The sequence below is a fragment of the Catharus ustulatus genome, chromosome 5, assembly GCF_009819885.2.
Source record: "Catharus ustulatus isolate bCatUst1 chromosome 5, bCatUst1.pri.v2, whole genome shotgun sequence".
NCBI lineage: Eukaryota > Metazoa > Chordata > Aves > Passeriformes > Turdidae > Catharus > Catharus ustulatus.
In genome coordinates, this window is record NC_046225.1 from 3,525,679 (window position 1) to 3,551,472 (window position 25,794).

Genomic DNA, 25,794 nt, shown 5'->3' on the forward strand with positions numbered 1-25,794 from the left:
CCTAAGGGTGAATCTTCCTCAGATCTCTTCACTGGAGAAAACTGACCTCCCAATAGATAATCTGTTTCCTGAGAATCATCTACAACCAGCCTTTAACTTACTCTCTAAGTCTTCACATGCCCTGAATAAAGAGAAACAGACAGTTACTGAAAAATGTTGGTCCAGGTCTGTGGTTTGGTAACCAGCAATCTCTGCTTCAAAAGTCCTTTTGCTCAGTATCACATTGTGAAGTCTAAAAATAGCCTAGCCTCTATATTTACACTGTTGGATAAAGTAAGTCCCTAAATTCATGTTCAAAGCAAAAAAAAAAAAAAAAAAATTAGAGTACTTTGCAGAAGCCCTGAGATCTGAAAACAGTAAATGCCTAAATGCCCTTTGTGACTTAAAATCAGTCCCCTGCTTTGAATATGGTGCTGCACATGCAATTTTGGACACCTGGATTTAAATGCTTTCCAAAAACAGTCTCAATAAAGCTGGTGACAATCTAAATGAGGAATTTAGAGGCCTGCTGGTTTCTCCCAGTAGTATAGGTGCTTTCTAGCTTTTCCAGCCCAAATGTTTTGAGATGTAGGAAGAACAAAAGAGGCAGCAGGTCCAGTGTTACCTCAGGACTCAGCTGCAGGTCTCCCTGCACTCACTCAGTGCACGCAGTTTCCACTGACGTTCAAGAGCTCTGCATGTGCTAAAGGGAAAATCTTATTTGGCAAGTGACACTACCACACAGCATTGCAATCCACTGAGTGCAGAGACAAATCCTGCTTTCATCCTTCTGCAGCAGCAAAGCCACATTAGCTGACACTCCCTTCCCTGAACCAATCATGGACATATCCTTGTTTTGATTTAAATATGTTCCTGGGTAGGAAGGGCAGAGGACGGTGATTTATTTTCACAGAAAAATATGAGTGGTTATAATGATTAATGGGAACATAATTTTTCATAGCACTGGGATACTAAAAAGAGAAAGAAATGTGGGACAAGTTATGTAATATGTACTAACTGAAATATGCTTCATGACTCTGAAAGGAGACATGATTTGCCATCTCTGGAGTGAACATGAGCTTTGCCACTGAGGGAAACTTCAGCTGCTTTAAATCACAAATCAGTGCCCCCTAATTTATTCTAATTTATGGTGAAATGTTCATCAAAAGCTACTGTGCCCAGCACCAGAATATCCACTGCATGACATATTCCCACCTCAGAAAGAACAGTATCATCCCTGTGACACGTAGGCCTGAAGCTCAGAGACAGCAGTGAGTACAAGAGCTGCCTTGCGCAAAGCCCCAAGGATAAAGCAAGGTTAACACAGCTGCCCTGTGTCAGGACTGAAGGTTCCTGCAGACTATGAGACATTAGTCTGAATCACTTACAAATAGCAACTGTACCCAAAGGAACAAGTGTCTTGGAAAGAAACCACTGTTACCTAGGATGACACTTCTCTTGGAAGCGTGCTGAAGTTTCCAGGACAGACTCACTTCAGTTCAAGGGATTAGAAGGCATGTTAACAAAATTTTTCCTCAGGGCAGTACAGAAGTATCACATCATTTCTCTATTTTTCTTGTGGAACAGGATTAGGCACTCATGCACATGTCTGCATCACGAAATGGGATTTTTAGCTGTGGTCTGTGGGGCACTGGGGCCAGCCTTCAAACCTGTACTGTGGCCTACACAGTGACTTCAGAAAAGAATGCAAAATTATCCATGTCCCTTCTACTGCAGGCTGCCACTCTGCAAAGAGAGGTGTCTCTTCATCCTTTCTCCATCATGGGAGCATGGACAGAGGCTTCCAGGCTGTGTCCAGTGAGGGGCTGTGGGAGCTACGTTCCTCAATGGAAAACAGAAAAATGATTTTCACCTAATGGTTACAATAAAGTGGATGCTGATACAGTCCAGGGCCTTGCAAAATAAGTAGGTAGAAGTTATGTTAGACTGTATTATTCTTTCAGACACAAGAATCTGCCTGGAACATGAATAAAACAAAAATAACAAAAGAAAAAATCAACTTCAGAAGATACAATTACTGTCTACATAAAGTCTGTTATTGTACAAGAAGGCAAATCCTTTCTGAAGAACAGAAAATAACCATGGGTAAGTTCACACCCCAGTAAGTTTATCAGCTGGGGGAAAGAATTAGAGCAAGTGATAAATGAAACCTGAGATTCTAAAGGAATCTTGACATTGGTTGTCAAACCAGAAGTCCACTGAAGTTCTCTGCAGAGGTCCCAGGCAAGATTATGAACTGTACAGAGGATGAAACAATGGAGGAAAAAATTGAAATAGTACTGGAAAATGCTTCTTTAATAGATCTGCTTCAGGAAAAAGTATTTAAAATAACTGAAACACATCAGCAATAAAACAGGTACTGTGTTACCCTGCTGCAGAGTGCTCCTTGCTGAAGGCAGTGCTTACTGTAAAGTATTGTGTCAGCCACAGAAATGTTTTCACAGCAGGGCTACCTTTGGCTGGCAGCCAGAAGGCTGTTTTTGAACCAAATGTTGATAATTGTTCTCTTTCCAAAGTGTGGGGAAAAAAGGGAAACACCAAAGTAAGCTTTTCCACCTTATTTGTGCTGGTTTTGTTTTTTTCTTGTTTAATATAAGGGCATTTTCCTGTTAGTTTTTTCCTAAGAAAACACTTGGCCAGCTGATTCCTTCTTGGGCTATTTTATTGACTATTTCCTGCCAGCACAGTTCCTGTGTGTGCATGAAGCATTCCTGCTTAGCCATGACTCCATCTCAACCTCTGTGCCTTTACACTCACATGGTGCTCTCAGCTTGGCAGGCCTATGTTTAATTTAAAATTATTTCAGCATGAAAAGCTATATAAACCATATTTGACAGTACTCTTGCTTGGATGTAAAAAAAAAAAATAGTCCAAATACTCTTCTTTCTGTTCAAATTTGTTTCTAGCTCTACAACCTTTTATTTTTTCTGTCAGACCACCTTTCTGTTGAAACATTTTTGAGCTGATGCTTCAATCAGTCCAGTCTTGCTTTGGAGTTGTAACTCCCAGTGATCAGTAGACCAAACACACATAAAATTGAACAGGTGTTTACTGGTAGGATCAGGAGCTTATTTGTCTTTAAACCCAAAATTATTTCCTGTCACCCCCATTATTCTCAGCTTTATTTACAAGTGTTTACCATTTTAAGGCTGATTTTAAGTGGTGGCGTTTTGCTCTCTCCTCTGTTTATTTTGCAGAGTTCATACTGTTCAGACTTCAAAACAAACATATAAACTACAAACCACACATAAAGGAACACCCTGCTCACAACAGAAGTCTCTTGACTTCAAACCACCTAGTTTATAGAAGTTAGATCAACAGGACACTTGCATCATGAGTATGCCTTAACAGAGAGAAAAGAATTCAATGCATATGAAGACAGCAAGTTGTTTGTTTGTTGATTTTTTTTTCTGAGTCAGCAACAGCAAAGCTGTTAAGATGTCAGAATTCAATCTCAAGTTTTAAAGTTTTTATTTTTTTATTTCCAGCTCTGCACTCAAAAGAACTTGAGTCTTCCAATAGCTTCTTTTCAGAAAATTGAAAAGATGTCTAAAGCACATGCAGACAAAAGTTGTTTTGTACTTTCCCCACAATGCAGTTAAAACCACACATTCTTTAGAAACCATTGTCCAAAAGATGGCTCTTCATACTGAATGGCTAGATTTGTCAATACAAGGTCAGGAAAACAACTATGAAACTAATCCACTGATCTGATAGTATCAGTGGAGCTCATAAGTCAGATACACAGTGAGGTTTGCCTTGGATCTGCATCTTCAAATACTTCAAAAACATTCTACATACTTCAACCACTGTGAAATGTATTTTGAACAAAAATTTCCCCCTTCACCTTCAAAAACAAAACCCCCCAAGATATTCTGCCAATTTGATGTTTGGCACTCCCCAGCAAACAGAAGTTCAACAGCTTGGCAGAATAGTCAGTCTTCTTTGAACTCCTATTTCATTTGGAATGCTTCCTTTTAAAATCACAGCACCACATCAAGAACAACAAAACAAAATTCTCAGGTATCCAAATCCTGTGGTGAAGGCATCTAAATAGATTCTCTAGGTATGGAGAAAGAATTTGGAACCAAATATGAAAAGGGTTTATGTCCAAACAAACATCAACCTGCCAGAAAGATGTGCATGCCCTGCAATATTCAAGAAGAAAAGATCTTTTCTTGAAGAGCCCCTTAGTCAGGCACTCTCCATGCTGGTGGCACAATGTCAGACTGCAGTGTTAATGCAAGCAGAAGACTTGTATCCTTTTGACGGGAGAAAAAAGCAAGCCCTAAGAGTATGTCAGGCTCACAGTGCAGTGGACCACCCCCAGAAATGAAGGAGTTTTCAAGCAGTGACCATCAGAACATGCACACACTGAAATAAAGCTCCCTGACCAGCTGCTGGCTCTGATTAAGTCTTTGACAGCACAGGCTGCTGCTTGTGGCCTTAGTCCCAGGGATTCAATCAGGCTGTCAGCTTTGTGTTTTCTTAAAATGCCTATTGCAACTGGAAATGAAGCATGAAAGTGTCAGACAACTGTAAGTAATAAACCTTGAGGAGTCACCCCATATCTGTTGTCCCTGTAGGCTGAGTTACAGCCATACCCACACCACCACCTCATCCCCTTTCCCTCTCTCAGGGAGACTAGGAGGAACACTGTGCCTCCAAAAATGAAGCTCCATCCCCACCTCTGCACTGAAAATGTATTTCCAATGTGTCTGTACTAAATGCAAAAAGATGACACAGCATGGAAAAAAAGCCACTGAAGAAATGCTCCTATTTTTTACAGATTATTTAACTTCAGTCAAACACAGACCAGAGTCTCCAATGAGTTGTACCTATTGACCCATGAATTTCAGTGAGAAGTATTATTTAACAACTTGGATAATTAAACCAGCCTGCCAGCCTGTGAGCAAGGGCAATATTAATCTGTCATCCTCCTTTAGGTCTTCTGGTACAGACAATGCAGGTAGAACAAGGGGGCTTCTTTTCCCAGGCTTTTATGTCAATAGTTACTGGGTCTGATGTGGCAAATGTGAATCCTACAAAATAAACCATCCCATTTGTTTTAAAAAAACTTGAGAATAACAAGATTACTAAATCATATACTAAATCTTAGAATCTCTTCCTATGGATCCCAGATAAAAAATTATATTCTTTGGATCCTGAACAGAAAGATTACAGTAACAAAATTTTTAAAAGCCTATCAAATTATTGATTACACATTATTGAATACATCAATATCTCAAATACAATGATCTTTGCCAGTCTGCTTAATGTAGTTATAGAAAAAGTACCAGTGAAGCATATAACTGAAATGGAAATACTTCATTTTTCATCTGAAAAAGAAAAAAAATTCCCTAAGTAAAAATTCAAACTGGACATATTTTTTAAAAAAGGTTTTTCCCAAACTTCACAGGCAGAGAAGGATATTCCAGATAACTCTATAGTGGGAGTTGTTTCCACTCAAACATATTTGAATTTAGAAGTGGAAATAGAGAACCCTGTACTGCCTCAGTCAGACTGCAAGACATATTTCATGAAAACTAATAACAACAGCACTTGGTCTCATTTGCAACACATGTAGGAAGTGTAGGTTCAGAATTTGAGTAAAAACAAGATTATAAGTACACTTAGATCTATGGGGGCCAGTTTCATCTGAAAAAAGCAACTGTTGGCAATTTTTCTCCAAAAAAAGGACCAGTTTAATTTTTAAAAGCAACTGTTGGCACTTTCTGTCTACCTAATTATTTTGTTCCAGCCAGGTATTTTACAGTAAGTTATACCTGTAAATTGCTGTCTGAAGCACAGATGGACACAGAATACAGAAACATCAGCTTCATCATTAATTGAACAGCAACTCTGCCATTGTCTAGCAATTACAGCCCCCTTTGTACAAACAGGTATTGCTCATATGGTGAATTATACACTGCACATACATTACCAGCCTGAACAGCTCATTGATTTAAATTCATGGCATGCAGTTAGGCAGACATGGCAGGCACAGTCTCAGGTGGAATTTAAGCACTTGTTAAGAACTGAGGTTTTATTCAACATTTAAATTGCCTCTGTGGAGAGGAGATGATGAAAAAGCAGAGAAAATAAGGAAGAAATAGTTCAGGCTTTTTCCACTTGGGTGTCCTTTCTGGTCAATTATGCAATTCAGAGGAAGCAGTGTGGTGGGAGAGAACCCACAAATTGCTGGAAAAGACCAGACCCAAAGGAAAAGACTTCCTTGGTTAAATAAAAATGCCCTAAATGAAGAAGACAGGAAATGCTGCTCTTGTTACCAGGCTGACTAAACGTCCTAGTTTGCCACTAATAAAGCAGCTCTCCTCACTGACATGCAGGGCTGGATTTGTGTGATGATGTCACATGGTACTGTAACTCTTTCACCTTCCTTAGTTTTTACTAATAATTATGGACATTCTACCAGTCACATGTGTATATGAATAATGTTTCAGGTCTCAACCTCTTTGAGCATTATGGAAGAAAGCAGCACTGAACAGGATCAGTTCCAGTTTTGCAGTCATGACAGATACACATTCTTTATTTCAGCTGCAGTGACATGCTTATTTCTTCTCCAGCTAATGGCAAAATCTTCACACATTAGTAATTATTAAATTAAATTCTAGGATAGTCACTCAACCAAGTTTTTTTTAGTGCTCAACTTCAAAGCAATAAAATGTATATATTTTTATTGTATCAAATAATTAGTTAATGGGAATTGCAATAGACTAAACATGAGTCTATCCCATTTGGAATGCCTCTTGATAGTTCCTCCTGGATTAAACATTTAAGTCAGTGTCAATGAGATGAATGCCCACTTTATAATTGCTTTTGGATATGGCTTTACTGAATTGCCTTTGATTTCTCCCCACCACCCCCTCCCCAGTTAATCATATTTAAATTCTTCCCTTCAATCCCATTTGACAGGCTGGTGGTGAACCACTGAGACTATTCAAAGTTGTTAGTTGAATAGGTAAGACTCCACCAAGACTGTGACCATGCTTGTTAGTACTGTTAAAAGTGTCTGATCCAGGCACAAAGAGTATAAAAAATCACCAATCAGCAACAGCAGCAGGTCAGTTCTGGTGGTGAGGATTAAAATGAACATTTCTTTGGGGCAGGGATGGCCAGGATCTCAGAAGAATGCTTTGCAAAGCTAAGCAAAGAGAACAGAAAGCTTGAGGGAAAAACAATGTAATTTTTCAGTTGGACAGGCAGACTTTCAGGACATTGGATCATGCACATATATTTTATCTGTCTCAAAGTGCTTCTTGCTGGAAAAGGTCTGCACCTTGTGTTGGTTTGTTTTATGTCTCTCCAGATTCCCTTTACAGTCAGAATTCCTTCCTCCTGTCATATCAGAATACATGCAGTTTTGTGATCAGTCCTCCAAGCCAAATGAGACCATCATTTTCCCTAACAAAAAGGGACTTCCTAGAACAAACTCAAATCCAAACTCAAATCCAAAATACAAGAACTTCACCTTGCTTTTACTGCCCCAAAATTCATCTAGCTGCATTCAGACAGGAGGGGAAGGGGGGAATGTTCCCTTCTGCCACTGTTTTATTCTGTCCAAAGTTGATGGATGTCTTGAAATATCTGTGCGCTACAAATCACACATTTCTTTGATAAACTGACACAACACTATCCTGAGATGCTGGATATTAGTGAGCTTTAAATTGCTGAAGGATTTTTGTCCCTCCTGCTCAAAAAAAGTGAAGGGATTTTGAGTAACAGTTTGCGAGATGTGCGCGTGTTGAGCAATTACTCCCTTGCACGTATAATGCTGAAGAAAATCTCATTTCTTTCCCAGAGCAGCCTCTGCATATCAGCCATCTGCCACTGACTTCAGCCATCAGCCCCTAGAGAAGCACGGTTTCATCTTTCACTGAAGGATTAGCCCGTGCCATTCTCATCCGCTATAGTCTTGCCTATCTATACACTTAGCGCCTTATTTCCAAATGCCTCCCTCCTGATTAGAACACACAGCTTATAATTCTCAGGGGTGATGAGGAGACGAGGACATGATCTCTACAAGTACTAGGGGGGCATTCCATCAAATTTTCAATAAGCTCTGGAAGGGACATAACCTCTCTTTGTTGTGGGTGCAGTTGAATCTTTTCTGTTCTCTTCTTTTGCCAGGAAGATATGAGAGGCTGGAGTGTTTGATTCTATATATAACTGGTTGATGTCAGCTGGATGCCAACCCCTTTGGAGAGGATCAGCCCCCCAGTTTGTCTCAGTACTAGGTACCATGCAGATCCCAGCACAAGGGTACAAACCATCCAGGACCAGGCAGGTCATCCCCATGCATAACTAACTTCTGAAGCCTCAGCTAAAGGGTTGACATCGCTTTTATCTGCACAACAAAACACTAGGGTAAGTGTATTGTTTCCTGAAATGTTTTGACATTGTCTGTCCTACAAACTGTCATATGCAAGACATTTATGTAACCTCTTGACTCTGCAACTTGAAAGATGTTTATATTTTTACTTAGTCAGAACGGCACCTTCTTTAAAGATGCCAGAGGAGCTAGTTTCATTCCTCAGATTCTTTACTGGATTAAGAAATTTCAAAATGTAACATTTCTGGAAACATAAACCAAGATGTAAATTGAAATTAGTCATGAATTTACCTCTTGTAGTATAGTGAGCAGATGTGAGAAGGCCTGTACCAATGACACTGATATTTGCTGAAGAATTTATGTAACCAACTCAAAGTCCATTCCCTTGAATCTCCTATCCATCAAAACATGTCCTAACATCTGTCTGCAAGCAAGAGCTGCCAGTGCATTTTGCAGTGCAGTATTTCTCAGTCAGAAACCCCTGACTTCACTGCTCAGCCACTCTGAGCAGGCTGTTGGAAATGAAAGTTGGCCGAACCGTGCGCGCTGGCTCAACGATATAAAAATGTGTTGTTTTTTTGCAGCAAGGAAAAATCGTATCAGAAAATCACAATGTTATCAGATTCTGCCCTGGCCAAAGAGAGGAAAGAGCAAGCATCAGCCATTATGGATGAAATACACAGAAATGGTATAGCACTGAACCCAGCTTACTGCCTATGCAATGTCCTCTAGCCCTCCCTAATACATTTTTTTAATCATAGAGTTTAACTCTCTTACAGCTTTGTCTCTGGGTGTTTTGCCATAAATAATCTTGTGGGAGTATCATGCTGCCTATGGTAACTAATCCTTTTGTAGTTGCCTCTTTTCATTTGAAAGCTATTTTCAGAGGAACAACTGCTGTGGAGGAATGAAGTAATCTAACAGCTGATGTACATTCTGCTAGGATAGCCTTTCAGAACATTATTTGGGGTTAATAACATGACTTCATTCCACTTTAAAAGGCTATCATCTAAGAAACATAATGGTCTGTATCCTCTTAATTTTTTTTTTTGCTCTGTTTCACTCTGCTTTTTTATATAAATGATAAAAAAATTTTGGAACAAATGCTTACACCTCTCTTCCTCTCAAATCTTGTCTTTGTAACTAACACATTTTGCTAGCATTTGGCATTCTCTCTAATGCACAGCCACCAATTAATCTTATTTGACAGAAATTTTACTTCTCTGTAGTTGCACTGATGAAAATGCAGGCACTTATTGGGAGGTTGTTTGATTTTCTAAAACAGGTTCTTGAAATTATGCTTCTAGCATGACACCTTAAGAAGCAATTAACTTGGTTGGGAATACAAATCTGTTTGGCTTTCATTAGGCATGTGCTGGATGCTTTTGGAGAGCCTTCCAATCCTGCCCATGAAGCCTTTTTTACCATCTACATAAAAGATCAATTTTCTAAAAGTGATAAGCACCCCACAAGCTTCACTGCAACCACAGGGAGCTGCATTAATATTTAGAATTTATCAAAGTTATACCACTTTCATGGGATGAAATACTGAACATTGAATTCCAGTTTTGAAAATCTTTCCAGTGAGTTTTTGTTTCAAAGAACCTGTGGATGGTTTCTGCACTCACTCCATGACCATTGCAATTGTATGAAGAGCAGGGTGAGAGACTAAAGAATATTTAGAACAAGAAGCTATGAGTTTGCCTGGTCCTACTCCTTCTGATATTTCCAGAGGTTTTTATCTGAAGTTTCTATTCCTAAGCAAATACCTCTTTCCTATTTTCATTCTTCACTGAACATGCAGTCAAATCTGAAAGCCAGTCTGTCCTTCCAGATTTCATTACAACCTTTTTTAAAATTTTTTTTTAGTATTGTAAACCCAAGCACTACATGTGCCTGAAATAGCCTGTAAGCTCTTCAGGGCAAAAGGGGAAAAAAAAATGTCTTTCATATGTTTATTTGGAACCAGGCACTTCACATGGTAAACATTGCTACTATTCATAGCAGTACTAATAAATGTAGCATACAGTCCTTGAAATCATTGGCGTATTTGGATAATCTGTGCTGATGCTTAACATTTGCCTCACATAATCTTCCCTTTTATTATTTATGTATTATCAGATTTGCTGTCAAGATTCATACTCATAGTTATGGCAGCTTATCCTGCAAGATATGCTGTGATATGTGCCCACTGAAGGCAATTCTAACTCATAGAAAAATTCTATTTTTGCCTCTTCTTTGGATGCTTGAGATATTTATATGTGAAAAATAAAATGAAAGTCCATGAAATGGGTGTAATAAGAGACTGAAATTTATATCTGTACAAGCTCAGTGAAGCCAGATAGAAAACAGAAGGATAACCAAAGCTGTGGTGACACAAAGTATAAGACAGTTCTTTGAGACAAATCTGAACAACCCTCGGAAAAACCAAGGAGAAATCTGGCATTTAATTGGCTAGAATGAGCCCAACTACTTTTTGGCATTTTGTTTTGCCCTAAATTGTTAATTCAGTGAGCTTAATTTGAGGTCTACAAGGTGAACTGCTGTCTTTCTGGGCTTGGAATCACTGCTCCTAATGACAGTCCTGCAACTGGTAACTACATCAAAATTAAATGTGCAGTTCCAGCCCCGTGAAACTCCACTGCTAACACAGGCACACCATAACAGAAGGTTCTGAAATACAAACCCCAGCACCTTGCAATGGTGTAAGCATTCCTATTCCATTTTGATTTTGATTATAATGCTTTCAGGTAATCCAAAAGCAGCCACATTTTGTGCCAGTGTCTGAGATCACCAATCTGTGGGCAAGCCTGGTGAAGACTGAAAGTCCACCTCTGCTGTTGGCTTGGGGGACATGACTTTGTCCCACTTTTTAGATCAAGTGGACACATCATAAAATGCTGCAGGAATAGACACCAACTATAAACCTTCTTACAGCCTCAAAGACAAACTGCATGAGTAAATCAGTGAGTGAATAAAGGGCTCAAGCCCTTGGTATGTCACTGGCAGATTTGGACCAATCAGAACATTTCTAAGACTTGGTAAATGTGGATGTAAATACACATATTTAAGGAACCCCTTGGAGTTCATCACTTAAATCCCACCTCTGTATTACTTCTTAAATGCATTTTTTAGTATCTACATGATTAGCTGTTTTTCCTGATACAGTTAAAAAAATCTTACTTCTGATACTACAACAAACACACTTCCTAATATTTATTATTAAAGTTTGTAGTCCAGATTAAGGTATTCAGAAGACTGTAAACTGAAGGATTAAAGGTTTATATAAAGGTAATGAATGCAGGAGGAACTATATAAATCATACTTAAATACATCTGTTGTGATTTTAAGCAGAGGACAAGAAGGACTTGGCAGGAACAAATTAAAGAAATTAAGATAAAGGTTAAGATTAGGATTAAACTATGAATTAAACTTCTAATATTATTTTACAATGTCCATCTATGACATTAATGTTCTCTTTCTATCATCCCCTAAATGCCCTTCCTCTCTCTTATTCTCCATCATTTTATCTGCACTGACACTGAAACTATCCCTAGACACATCATAAAGCTAGACAGATGATTAGATTTTAGTTGGCAAGGAATTCAAACGAACTTCACACTTATGATTTTGGGATGCTGCCTGGATACACAATAGTACACAACTGTGGCTTACAAAGTAGCTTGGAGCATTCAGTTAACATTAACAAGAACAGTGTGCATGTAAGGGAACAGCAAGGCCCAAAATAACACCCAGAGTGTCCCAGAAGAATCCCAAGTGCTTTGGACAGAGCTCTGCAATTGCCTTGGCTCCCCAGTCCCTGAGGATGTGCATGCTGCCCATTCTGTGTACAAACAACAAAAGCTTTTCTATGTGAGAATGTTGGTGATTTGTGGGGTGAAATTCTTACTTCTTACTAACACAAAACCATCCAGCAGTCTCTACCTCTGCAGTCACTTTGAGAAACAATAAATCAAAGTATGACTTGAGGTCTAAATTTCAGGCCACAGGCCAGTAGCCAATACAATTATCTCCATGTCAGAGCCAAAATCCCACCACTATCAGCCCCTGATAGGGTTGCACTGGGCAAGCTGAGTCATTTTCTTCCATGTTAAGAACTCTGTTTTGTAACCAGCTCTTAAACAACAGGAGGTTGTTAGGATTCTTTGCACACACTATTTTTAAAGCAGAAGTGCACTATCCAGCTCATGATCCAGTTCCACTGAAATCCACTGCAAGCCTTCAATTGAAATTGGTATGGACAGAAATGGATCAGCAGTGATGCACTCCAGGGCCCATCCACTTGTTTGAAAACTCTGTGGAAACTTGTGGAAAACTCTTGTCCATGCAGCTTCAACTAAATATTTAATATACCTGTCTCCATTAAGCTTTCCTAAATGTCAGCACATCACATTGTTTTTCCAACATAAAGTTACTAGGAGACACATGCCAGAACATGCCATTTACTCAAAACAAAACCCTTCACATGCAATATTGACTTTGGCATTAGGTACCTTCTGCAGTTAATTAATTTGTAATGTTAATTTTAAACTGGGCCTCCTGTCTACTTACTCTGATAGCAGGACACTTACTATGTATAATTTGTCCTCATTTCACTTTAATGTATTAAAATACATGTCAAAGTTCAGAATTTTAAATCCTGGAGACCTTAAGAATATGTGAAGCATAGAATGTCCTATTATTGTTATCTTAAATTCTTAAATTTCTTAAATTTAAATGTTTCAAGCAAGAACAAATAAATAGAAAATAGTGTCTTTTGTGTTTAGGTTTCTGTATTCTAAGGTTTAAGTTTTATCCCTAGGTTGAGGACATTCAGTGAGTGTTCAGTCACTAAGAATACCTTGCTTGGTGCCACCAGCATCCCAACTTCCAGAACACCACCATGAAGATGACCATAGGAATTCTGACATCCAGGATTCTTTGTTTACAATCCTGATTGATCCCTCCTTCCCTTGTTCATGCATTCTCCTTTTCAAATTCCTCAGGATGTGAATAGAGACATAAAAGAAATTTTCCCCAAGTAGTGAATAAAGAAATATGCATCCAGTACTTCAGTTTCCTCTTAGAGAGAATAAAACCCAAAAGGTCCTAAATGAATCAATTCCTAGAAGCATGTTGTAACTCTTTGTTAGGACTCTCATTTGCCATACCTTGAGCTTTACATTGAAGGTTTTAAAATAGTATTTAATAGAGACTGGTAGGTATGTTTAAAAGGTGTTATCTATTTAATGCAGGACACAGAAAGTTAACAATGTTTGATGTGGGAACCCGGGGTCAGAAGGAATTTTGTTCCCAGTTTCAACAGAAGCCAGTTTTTACTAGCCTGCTATTAATATAGTGTGTAGGACACTATTGATCTGATCTTGATAACAGCTAATTTGAAGCTTATCATCTTTGAAAATACAGGTTTGTGGTGTTCAACAATCTCCTCCAAAATTCTGGAAGAAACCTTAACTTCACTAACACCATGTGACACCGTGCTATGCGTTGGCTAAATATGCATGAAAGTGTTGTTGGATCTCAGGTGCAGAGTAGGGAATATCAGACATTTAGGACAAACAGAGGTTTGTACCCACTGCCTTGCAGCCTCACCCAGCCTGAACCTTGGGAAAAAGGTCAGCACACCCAGAGATATCATGGTGGAGGAATTGTCGACGCTCAGCAACAGAGGGGCCAGGCTCTTCAAGCGACGGCAGCGGAGATCTGACAAGTACACATATGAAAATTATCATTATGTGGCAAACAAGCCAAGAAATGTGAGTACTTTGTAATGACCTCTTAGTGATTCTACATCAGGGTCCTTTGGTGACCATGACACACGTTGTGTATGATTTACTTGTAGTTTCAGGAAAAACAAAAGCAAAATTCTGGAATGAGGCTAAGAAGAAGTGAGCCAATTGTATTTTATTAATTGAGATCCTATAGACAAATAAAAAAAATAAATTTACATTTCTTTTTATATTGTATAGATATTTCCATCTTTGTTCACTTGCTCAACAGAAGTTAAATTACACTGGGATAAAATGGGATCAAGTTTGAGTTTTGATAAATCTGCCTTTATAAAATAAATCTGCACCAAAAAAAATCCCTTATAAAAAAATCTGAATAACTCCACCAAGCACCCAAGGCTGTTATTAAAGACTATTATTTAACAGCCCATCTATGAATGCTGTCCCCCCATTTCTCCCTCTATTGAGTATTGAAGCTACACAGATAAATTCTGAGCACACCATCGATCTTGTCAGAATTCTGCACACAATTCCATGATTCTGCTACAGTCTGACAGATCCATTTCCCTCTAGTCCACTTTTCCCCCCCAAAACCACAGAGTGCACACGGTTTACAGTCAGTATGACATTCCAACACATGAAAAAATGATGCCTCTGGCTCCTGTTCCCTCCCCTAAGTGTCTATTTAGCACTGCTGGTGGTGTCTGCATCATCTTTAGGATTCTGCCTGCCAAAGTGAATCTTTCTAACATACTTCAGGATGACTAGAAAACATTCTGACTTGATCTTTTTTGTTGTTGTTTCAAGTTTAAGCAAGTATTATTTGTTTGCTTTCCTACTTCAAGAAACTCTTACTCTAAACCAGTCTATATTTAAATTGCTTTTAGCCTATGTGTCATAGCTAAAATAAGATGCTGACTTCTTATGAGATTCTAAATCTATATTTATGCAACAATGATTAAGGCTTCAGATGTTTCCTTAGAACCGATATCCCAATAGGAGGGTGGAAAATAACAGCATATCATGAATCTCCAGAAAGTGACTTGCACTGAAGTTGTTATTTCTACTACAAATAAAGGAAAAGACAATCCCAAACAAAAGCACTTCAACAAATGCAGTGAGTTTTCAACTGATAGGGGAAGAAGTGCTTTGAAGAATCAGTGCTTTGAAACTCAAAGGTCTCAAACTTGCCATATTTCTCGGCCCTTTGGGTAGCATGGGTGCTCTGTCTGGCACAGAACAGCTTGTAGTGTCTAGAGACTGAAAAAAATAATAATTTTTGGTTCTTAGACAATTTAAGTGTGAAGGAATACTCTACCAATCAGCAGGACAGTGTGCTGAGGGACTGTACACGCTGGGAATCAGATCTGGGCTGTAAATTGGAGCTTTACTGCAGCCTCCCCAGAGAACCCCACACCTCAAGTGCTGTTTCTCTGTCTGAATGCAGCGTGGAGAGCCCATCCCCAGTGTCAGAATGGATGGCCTCAGTGTGGAAGGAATCCCCCAGCATGCCCCAATGACACCTCCCAACACACCTGACCCCCGGAGCCCTCCTCACCCTGACAACATCGCCCCAGGTAAAACGAGAGCTACAGACACTAAATGCATTCAGTCTTACTTCACAGCACAGAAATGACCATTGTTAAGGCAGTATCTTCAAAAAGAATTTGTTAATGGATTAATATTAGAAATAGACACATTGAGTCAGATAACTAATCAGAACTTCTCCCAGAAATGTCAGGTGATGCTCTTAGTTGCTTGTGTTCAATTTTAAAAGATCTGATTTACCTTTTGTACTACTTCTCTCTAAACTGAAAACATACCTTAATATCAAGAGAGACTGCTCCTATATACACAGGTCTTTAAAACCCTGAGAAGGAGAGCCTCTGATTTAAAACCACATTAATATACTGATTTTTCTTTGCCAAACCCACTGTTTCCAACATGCAACATCCTGCTCAACAGTCAGCAAACTCTTCATTGTACTTTAATTATCCTTAAATATAAATCTGAAGCCATTAAGTTTTGCTAGAACCTTTTAGAGAGGAGTAACTTTAAAAGGAATTTGCCTCTGGCTGCATAAACTGTTCTTTTTTAAATCCTTAACTGTGAGGGTACTGTTGGCTTTATTTAAAGGAGTGAGTTACAAGAAGGGCTTATTTTGTATTCTTTAAAGGCTAGAGAAGGCTAATTTGTTTTAATTAATTTATTCAGTGATATAGCCCTTCTTCCTGTTTATGAATTATCCATGAGCAGGCCGTGGTTTTTACAAATTCATTCTTTGTTCAGAATTACTCAATGCATGTTTTGTGCAGACCTTTTCCAGTCCATGTAAACTAGGTCAGTCCTGCTCTGCTGGTGACTGCTGAGGCTCTGTGCATCCTTTGGCCAAACACAATGCATACAGAGGTAATTTCCTTTGCTAAGACATGATACAAATCTTCAAGCCTTTCTTTAGGCAAAAAAAGCTGGTCAGACTTGTTATTAAGCCATGGGGAGGTTAAAGCTTATAGAATGAAATAACATTCATTTAAAGACCTAGATGTATATGTACTTGTGAAAAAATTCACTCAAAGATGTAGAATTATCTTACTTTTAATCAACAGAGTCTTTTTAAAATATTTTTGCTGATTTAGCCCAAGGACTGTGTAGGTGCACTCTGGTTTCAAACAAACGCTTACAATCAAAACAAATTCATAAAAAACCAAAATAAACTTAGCTTTAAAAGAAGTTGGAATACTTTGGAACAGTTATCTACCTAAAAGGCTAAAAATTTCCCCTGCCAGATCTCTGTTTCTGTGTAGCTGTGGCCAGGTGACTTGACCCACTCTTCACTTTAACCCACTTAGAAATTCTGCTGCATTAGTTGCATTAAGGAAGCAGAAAACACAAAGAATCATTATAATCATTTTATCTTGATCACATTGCAGGATATTCTGGACCACTGAAAGAAATTCCTCCTGAAAAGTTCAACACTACTGCTGTGCCAAAGTATTACCAGTCTCCCTGGATAGAAGCCATCAGGGATGATCCAGAACTGCTGGAAGCTTTATATCCCAAACTTTTTACACCTGAAGCAAAGCCAGAACTGCCTGACTACAGGAGCTTTAACAGGTAACCCTGAATGAACACTGAATTTTACTGACCAGAGGAAAATGACTGTGAAATAAAATGTTTCCACCAGCTTTAAAAACCCTACCACCTGTGTTTGCAAGTGTATGCATAGACATGAACATACACAGAGATTACAAGTGGTAAACAAGAGAATTGAGGAGCAAATTAGTCTATCTCTAAAGTACAGACCCAAATTCAAACTGTAGAACTAGGAAAAGAAGATAAATTGCTAAAAGTGTTGAAAGAAAGAATCAGAATCCAGTGCTCAGAGAAATTGGATGCCCATTGCTGGAGGTTTTCAGGGCCAGGCTGGATGGGGCTCTGAGCAACCTGGTCTAGTGAAAGGTCTCCCTGCCCATGGAAGGTGGGTTGGAACTAAATTGTCTTTAAAGGCCCTTCCAACTCAAACCACTCTATGATTTTATGATTCTGTGATTCAGTGTACTCAATAAATGGGAAATATGAGCTTCAAATTCCTTTCAGGATGCCTGTTGTGGACTTCAGTCAGTATAGTATAGTCAGATCTCTCAGTCAGAACTTGGTTTCTAAGTTGTACAGTGCAAAGTACTCTTTATATTTCTTTTTTAATACAACTCACATGGCTTTGTTTTAGACAATGATGGTGCAATGAACTTTATCCCACAACCAATCCCTTACACTAAACAGCTAGAAGATTTACTGTTTTATTGCAGTGTAACATTTTGTATATATTTGACAACCTCCAGCAACAAATGAACAGATGAAACACTGTTTTCCTTACATAGCAACTAGAGTATCATGGCTTTCCATAGAACAACTAGCTGTATGGACAAACTTTAAAGCAAGTTCTTACTCATGTCTTTTGCTTTCTTTCATTCCATTTATACTATTTTTATTTACTGAAGTAATGGACAACCCTGCTGATTTCCAGACAGCTGAGCCAAACCAAAACCCCTCCTCAAAGGCCAGACTGCAATCTATTGAAAAACGAAATTGTTCATGGCAATACAAACTCAGAGAAAAATGCCACAAACATCACTTGTGTTTGTGATGTTGATATGGGCCTCAACTATGACTGCAAGGACTACATTAGACAATTCAGCATCAAAATTGGCACTGCAGATACTGCATTAGTTCTGATTTCCTAAAGGCAATATACTCTGCCATGTTAATAACTGAGTCTGTGTGGCACACTCTTCTCAGCACACAAAATAGCAAATGCCAGTCAGAGATGTTCCACAGCTGCCAGCAGCAGAACACTAACAGCACAGTTTATGTACTGTGCTTATTGTAACCTAAAAGAAAAATAAATTAAAAAAAAAATAAAGAGCCCAAGAAAAAAAAAATGCTCAAGACACAAATGCATGGAGACAGAATCAGTTCTCCCTCTCACAAGAGGTGCTAGTCATTATTGTGAAGGACAGCATCAGACATGGCACAGAGACTCCATTAACAGGGATTTGTGTCTTGAGATGGTGTCTGGTGGTTTCTTTGTGGATTTTAAGGCTGTCTCTGTGGCCCCATGTTCTGTCAGCTGCTCTCTTTACAACTATTTGGATTTCTCTCTATGTGCAGTTTCTCTGTGTATGACATGGCAGAACTGTCAGCACAGTCTGAATTTCTTGAAGGTATGTGCATTCTTGTAAGGGAGAAGCCAATATTCTCCCTTGTAACTGCTGTAAAAACCTAAAATTTGGCACATAAATCCAGATCCAGAGTGTGAAACTGGAAAATTCAAACCAAATATATTTATAAACATAGTCCACCACAACTCTCCTTCTCATGGACAAAAACTGACATCCAGTAGAAAAGGATGCCTGGTAGCCCTAGAAAAGCTGCTACATGTTACAGTCAGACTTAAGTTTTCCAGGAGATTCAAAAAGGAAATTGAGAATTTGAAAAATGAAAATTCAAGATACTCATCTCTTGGAGAGGATTTTACAGCCATGACTTAGATGACTACACTGCTAAAAATGCACAGAGAGGGTTTGATGATGGGATTTAAAACAGCACACTGCCATGCCAAGCTCTCCAACAGAAGACTAACTGGATTTCTGTGTCTGGATCCTACTAAGTCATTCTGTGCATCTAGGTCACAGCACCCTTGGCTTGCTTAATTGCAGTCTCGGAGAGAAAGCAAATGAACCTGTATTAAACAATTAAAATGTGATATAATGGCACCATTTTGTTATCAGCGAGGGAATCTATCTAGGCTTTCCATCCTGCTTCATCATGCAGTGAAGTGCCATTGTGTTTGCTCTCCTGCAAGCGCTGCTACAGTCACCATTAGTCAGACGGGGGCGTGGTTAACAGCAAGTGTGAGCCATAGGATTCCCAAGGGAAACTGGCCTGAGATCCTTCCCGGTTCATTCACTGGCGTCTGTTGAAGTGGCACTCAGACTTTACAAACCATTCCAGGCTCCTTTCAGCTTTCCTTGTTACACAACAAACTGGAAAAGCGGCACAACCTGAGCGGGTAGTGAGGTCTGATGTGTTGGAACTGAGGCACACATCCACAGCTCAAAAGTATCTTCCGCACTAAACAGCATCCAGATTTTTTCCCCACTGTCCAGCAGTGAAGTGGTGACTCTGGAAATTTTTATAACACTAAGGAGTTTTAAAAAACAAATAGGGAATTCATAGAGGTATTTTTTGGAGTCTAGTATTCATTTCAATCTGCAGGGACCTTGCAGTGCTGGCAGGAACAGCAAATGTCAGGAGGGTTTGGGCTGTGAGGCAGGGCTGCCTGTGAGACAGCACAGCACTGGGCAGAGGGGAGTGGGGCCCAGAGGAGCTCTGAACACACTGTGCACACCAGGCTACCCTTTCTCTTCCTCAGAGATAAAACGAGTCTGTGCTAGCAGAGAAAAGCAGCAGAACAGACCATGCCATCTGGCTTTTCTTGGAGATTCATTCCCATTAGATTGAAGAAGCATCTACTAGTGAAAAAATTTCCTGTCTCTTTTACCAGTGTGGAAGCACCAAGTAATGAATCTGTGGGAAAGCAGCATGAATCTGCATTTGCTAAGAAGTTTATAATATTACTTAAATTAGTAGCTTTATTCCATCTGCTTTCTTGGAGCTGGATAAAATGTCAAAGGTAGGATTATGAGTAACATACAAAGCACCACATCTTACTCACATAGGACAAGCAAGTCAGACTAGTTCTACCTCTCCTACCAGATAAATTCTCACTCAGCTTTCTCAATTCCCAAAGATACTCCTTCAAAAGCCCTACAGGAATTCAGCCCATCTGAACTGGGCTCTGTTTTTATTGGTTCATGGATTCTGAAGTCTATTATAAAATACTAAGATCCAGAGTCTCACAGGATTTTGGGGTGCTAGCTTGAAGTGATGCAAGATTAGGGGGAGCTGGGTGCTTAGCCAGTTCCTTAGCACCCAAATAAATATCTCTGTGAAATTAGCATTAGTCCTTGCACTAAGCTCCTGTGAGCTCTGAGCATTTTGCAGGGTCAAATTCTTTGCTGCTATGTCTCATTTTGTTCACAGAATTAATGATAAGCAAAATGTTCCATGAATGATGGTCCCATTTTAAAATGTGAAACGCATTTTTTGTGATTATGTAACTGAAGGTGCTAATCTAATGCAGTTAAAACGTTTCTTCAGACTTTCCTCAATCATTACCTACACGGAGTCTCTCCCATGCTGAGAAAACATAATGTTCAATAAGAAAGACTAAAGGTAAAAAACTAAAAAGAAATCCTGTTAAAATAAACACAATTGTGCCTGCTATTGTTAAATCAAGCACCTACTTTTTAGGAATATGCAAAGTGAATATTAAACACTCTGTTACACTTCCTGGTGCTATTTCCTATGGCTCTGAACCAGCATTTCCAGCCTTATTATGAGCAATGACTGCTGGAATTTTTCAGGCATGAGATTTAGGCTTCTATACAATGAATCAGAGCTCAAGTAGCGCAGCTGATGTGCACACAACAGAGGTCATTACAACACCATGTTGTCAGACAAGTTATTGCTCACAAGAATATATTTACTGCTGCTGTAAAGGAAAATCAACATCTCTTAGCCAATTACTGTATTCTCTGTCAATCATTATGTGCCCCTGACTATAAGGCAGGAATGCAGAGTGCTCTGAGGCCAGACTTTGTATAGCAGCTACAGAGGAGCATTTTGCCACAAAAGATACTTGAATTTCCAAAGAAAGCCCTCCTGTTACTGTCACATACAGGAATATGTTCTATTTAAAACCCTTAAATAGTACAAAGAGGATGTTTTAGACAACAGAATTGTATTGCAATTTATACAATTATTCTAATTCTGTTTATTTTGGTTATCCCTTTAATATACATATCAATGATAATTAAACATCACAACAATGTGAGAATGGGTATGGTAATTAGGGCAGCAATTAAAACAATATTTATTATCCGGTGAGATGTAGATCACTACATTCACTCTGTGCCAATTACCAAGCAATTATTCTTAATCAGTATCATACGGTACCCATGTTGACACTGTGACCTAGAAGACAGCTCCACAAGAAAAGCTTGATACCACAGGCTCGATACCAACTTTGGATAAACAATTTCCTTTGACCTCAAGAGAGTTTAATGCCAGGACTGGCTGCTACTGCTGCAACATCTTGTCTTGTCGTCATTTGAGACACATTTTTAGAGCTTAATCCAAAGCAGTGTTCTTCTCTCAGTGAGGGTGCATGCCCAGAGCTTGCATGATTTTTTTATATCTTCCAGGATTGATGCTTTGGAATTAACACCAGCCCCTTCAACAAATGCTGCTCGTACCAAAATGCAGTGAATCATCCATGTAATGACAGAGCAGCACCATTTCTTTTATGTCACAGATTCATCTTTCTGAACTAATCTCTTCTTTTTGTGTATGTGTACTCAATTCTTAATACAAAACTTGGGGGTTTTATCCTGCTGAAAATCCTAGACAGATCTTCAAACAATCTATTTTAGTTTCTGTTGGTATGAATTTCTCTGGGCTCTTGCTATAATACCTGAGCCACTGGAAATATATTCTATCAGGTCTGTTATTCTGTACCACACAAAAAATATACCAAGGCTGGTGAAATTCCATTTTAACAAAAATTCATTTTGCCATGCCGTTGCATGTCTGGTTTTACAGAAATCAGGTGCTCCTGTGTAGTTTAAAAATCTGACCCTCTTCACTGGCTACAATATACCCCAGCAAAGTTATGCTGTTCAAAATGCAGAGCACATACTACAGTCTGTTTGTTTGTACAAGGGAGGCTGGAAGAAGTGACAGGAAAACTCTAGGGTTTTTTTGGTGCTTTTTTCCATCTGAAACCTGTATCTACAGAGGAGTAGGGGTGGTATTTGGAAATACTGTTGTTTTAAATATTTGCAAATGCATGTAACAGTCAGCTCCAGCTAAGTGCTCCTTATCTCTCAGGCTTACTGCCTGAGGGAAAATTTACATTTAAATAACATGAAAAATGCTGGCTGAAAAGTATTTCAAGGTTTAGTTACATAAACATTTTCTTCAGAAACAAAGCTGGTGTATCAAGTCCTCACCCATTCCCTCCTTTCCAGAGCCTGTTGTCTTTGGCTGTTCCTTTCTGCTTCCCTCATTACGCTCCGCTCCTCTTCACTTGTTGCTACAATTGTTCGAGCATACTGATATAAACCAGATTGCTGAAATAATTTGGATTTTGAAGTGCTCCTTTGTTTTGAAGGGTCTTTGTTTAACCCAGATGACAGAAGTGACCCAAGTTTATAGCACAACCCACATAACATTCTAACTGGTACAACAATATGGTGCTGAAACACAGCGTAGTGGGAGGAACAAGCAGCTGGGAGAGGAGAAAATGGGGTGAGAAGTTTCTGAACTAATTACTTGCTAGAGAGAATGTGTTGAGCTACAGTTTCAGACTTATCAACTTATCACCAACAAAATAAGTTTAGTAACTGTGACTCACCAATTACAGGGTTTTCTTGCAACATCTTTTTCTCTCGGCTTTTCCATCCATTTGAATTTTAAAAGAGGCTTCGAGTTTTATCTAAGAGGAAATTAATCAGATCTTAAAGAGAATTTCCCAGAAAAACAAACAGAATGCTTTTTTCCAAAGCTTGAAAATGTAAACAAGAAATTGGAACCAAAATCTGTTCTTTTCAGCTTCTGGGAGGAAAAGAAAACAAGTATTTTTAAAATCACATTTAACTTTATTTTTCTCTCGTATCTGCAGAGTTGCCACTCCCTTTGGTGGTTTTGAGAGAGCATCAAAGCTGGTTAAATTCAAGGTACCAGATTACAACATGCTGATGCTAAACGATCCCAGATTCATGATCCTTGCAAACCCTCTTGCTGCCAGAAGATCCTTCAACAGGACTCCCAAAGGATGGACATCTGAGAATATCCCTGTAGTGTTCATTCAGCCTGCAGAATCCAACACCGTTCCAGAAACAGAGGACCTGTGAGAGAGGCTGCACTCCACATGGTACAAAATGCTGAAAGCTGCACATCCCTGTATTTTTGGTCCAAATATTACTAAAGGCTACTGACAACATTTTTCCTTGGAAGCAGGAGTATAACTAATAATGTGAGATGCAGTGTCTCTTTTCTGGCACCCAGTTTCATCTGTAAACATGAGCTAAATAAAGTAACTTGGGAAATATGACAGTGGCATTTTCTATTTGTGTTTACATGTTCTTTTACTTTCTGAAATCTCTGCATGTCATTTAAGAACAGGTGTACCAAGAAAAAGAAGTGACATTACTTTCAAGGGACTTGATAGGTAATTTAGGGCAAAGAACCAAGCAAACTCTGCACTCAATGCACTCTAAGTCCTGCCTGCTCAGGATAAGCTCTGACAAATCAACCTTCTTCCAAACCCTGCCTTTGGCCCAAGGTAAGAGCTGTGTCATTACTTCAGTGACAGCAAGTTCAGGTCATTTTCCTCCTTTCTGACTCCTCCTCAGCTCTTATGATGCTCATCAGTGCCTGTGTCACCTGGATTTGTTTACAGAAAACTCAGTAAATTTGGCAATGCCAAGGATTACGTACTGGGATGAAAAAGTACAGAGGTATTTCCTGGATGTCTAGAATGTTTGTATTATTCACAGCTAAAAAGCCCAGCAATGACTGGTTATGTCAAACACACAAAAATAATATCACCAGGCTCTGTTACCACAAATGCTTTTCTTACTAGAAAGAAATTTCATAGACCTTTTCCCCTACATCTATACTGGGACTTAAAAGCATGAGAGAGTCCTTGCTCTTGATATACTGACAACCTCTGATATTTAAAAGTATCAGTATACTTGTTTTTCAAATGTCATTTCAAGGAAGGTAGTTGGCAAAGGACATTTTTCCATTTTCACAAATAAATATATGGGTCCTGAACAAATTTAGGAAATAAATAAATTTTTTAAAAAATCACTTCATTGACTGAGAATACTTTCTTAGCAAGGGATTAGTTTGGGGACCTTAACTGTGCATATTGTACAATCATTAAATGGACAATGACAAAAATATGAATTATTCCAAGTAAAGATGCAAGACTAGAGAAAAGACTCTGGTGAGGTGTAATGCAAACAGGTTCTGGAGGAATTAGTATTTTATGAGCACTCATAAGGCTGTTTGAAGAGAAATATGAGAAAACTGGTGTACAGCACAGACACAGTGAGGACTGTGAAGAGGGGAGACCTCATTTTACTGTATTCTCTGTAAAAACAACCTATACATACAGAACATGCCACCTTGCTTCTCACACAGCACACATAATGGCAACTTTAGTTCCCTATTTATCCGTGGATCCACTGGAGCAGAAGGGGCTCAGGAGGCTCCAGACGTTTGAGAGGCCCTGAGCCTGCTGTGGGTCTGAAGCACAGAAATCAGACAGCCTTTAGGTTCTGTCTGAGACTTCTCAAAGGAGCTGTGGCACCAGGAGCTCTGACTCTCCTCTCAGCTCAGCCATCAGCTGCAGAATAGGAGCCCTGCTCCTCCTGTCTGCCAGCTCTGCCAGCACAGAGCTAAAGCACAGCAGCCCATGGCACAGCTGGCAGGGAAGAGTCCACAGCCACACGGTTCAACCTTCCCGTGCTGAGGGATTTGTGCCAAACCACCTGCTGGGAAGAGCTAAACTCCTGAACTGTGCCTGGGGAGGGTTTGGGAGAGTGCAAATGGGAAGAGGGAGGGCTGTGCAATGTGCTAAGCATTCAACAGCACGCAGGAGCCAGTGCCAGTGGCCAGGAATGTTCCCTGGCTGCATCAGCCTGGACGGAGCCTCATTGTGCAAGTCCCACTGCAATAAACAAATCCCACTGCCAAAACCCAACTCGTTTGCCACAAAGGAACATCTCTCAGTAAGACTGGGAATTCAGAAGTCCACTGTTAACTTCGTTGGGTTTTAGGACCTGCATTTATATTATATTGCACTTGAAATGTATTCTGTAACTAAAGGGAAGCTGCAAGGGGGCTCCAAAAGGTTTCTTTGAGCTGCAAGGACAGATTGAATGGGAGAACACACAAGTAACAGATTTACATAAACAGAAACATGCACAAGTTTATAAATATTTCAGGAAATGCACATTTAACATCATGTACCTTTCATGACTCGTATTTCCTCCAAAA

At 39.3% G+C, this 25,794-nt stretch overlaps 1 protein-coding gene across 1 annotated transcript; it reads left to right on the forward strand.

Annotated features, from left to right (window-relative positions):
* Positions 1–8,943: 8,943 nt before the first annotated feature.
* MYOZ2 (myozenin 2) lies at positions 8,944–23,830 on the forward strand. The gene is made up of 5 exons (XM_033060525.1): positions 8,944–9,041; positions 13,961–14,130; positions 15,551–15,680; positions 17,034–17,217; positions 23,408–23,830. The coding sequence occupies exons 1-5, from the start codon at positions 8,966–8,968 to the stop codon at positions 23,637–23,639; spliced, it is 792 nt and encodes a 263-aa protein (XP_032916416.1). The 5' UTR covers positions 8,944–8,965; the 3' UTR covers positions 23,640–23,830.
* Positions 23,831–25,794: the final 1,964 nt, after the last annotated feature.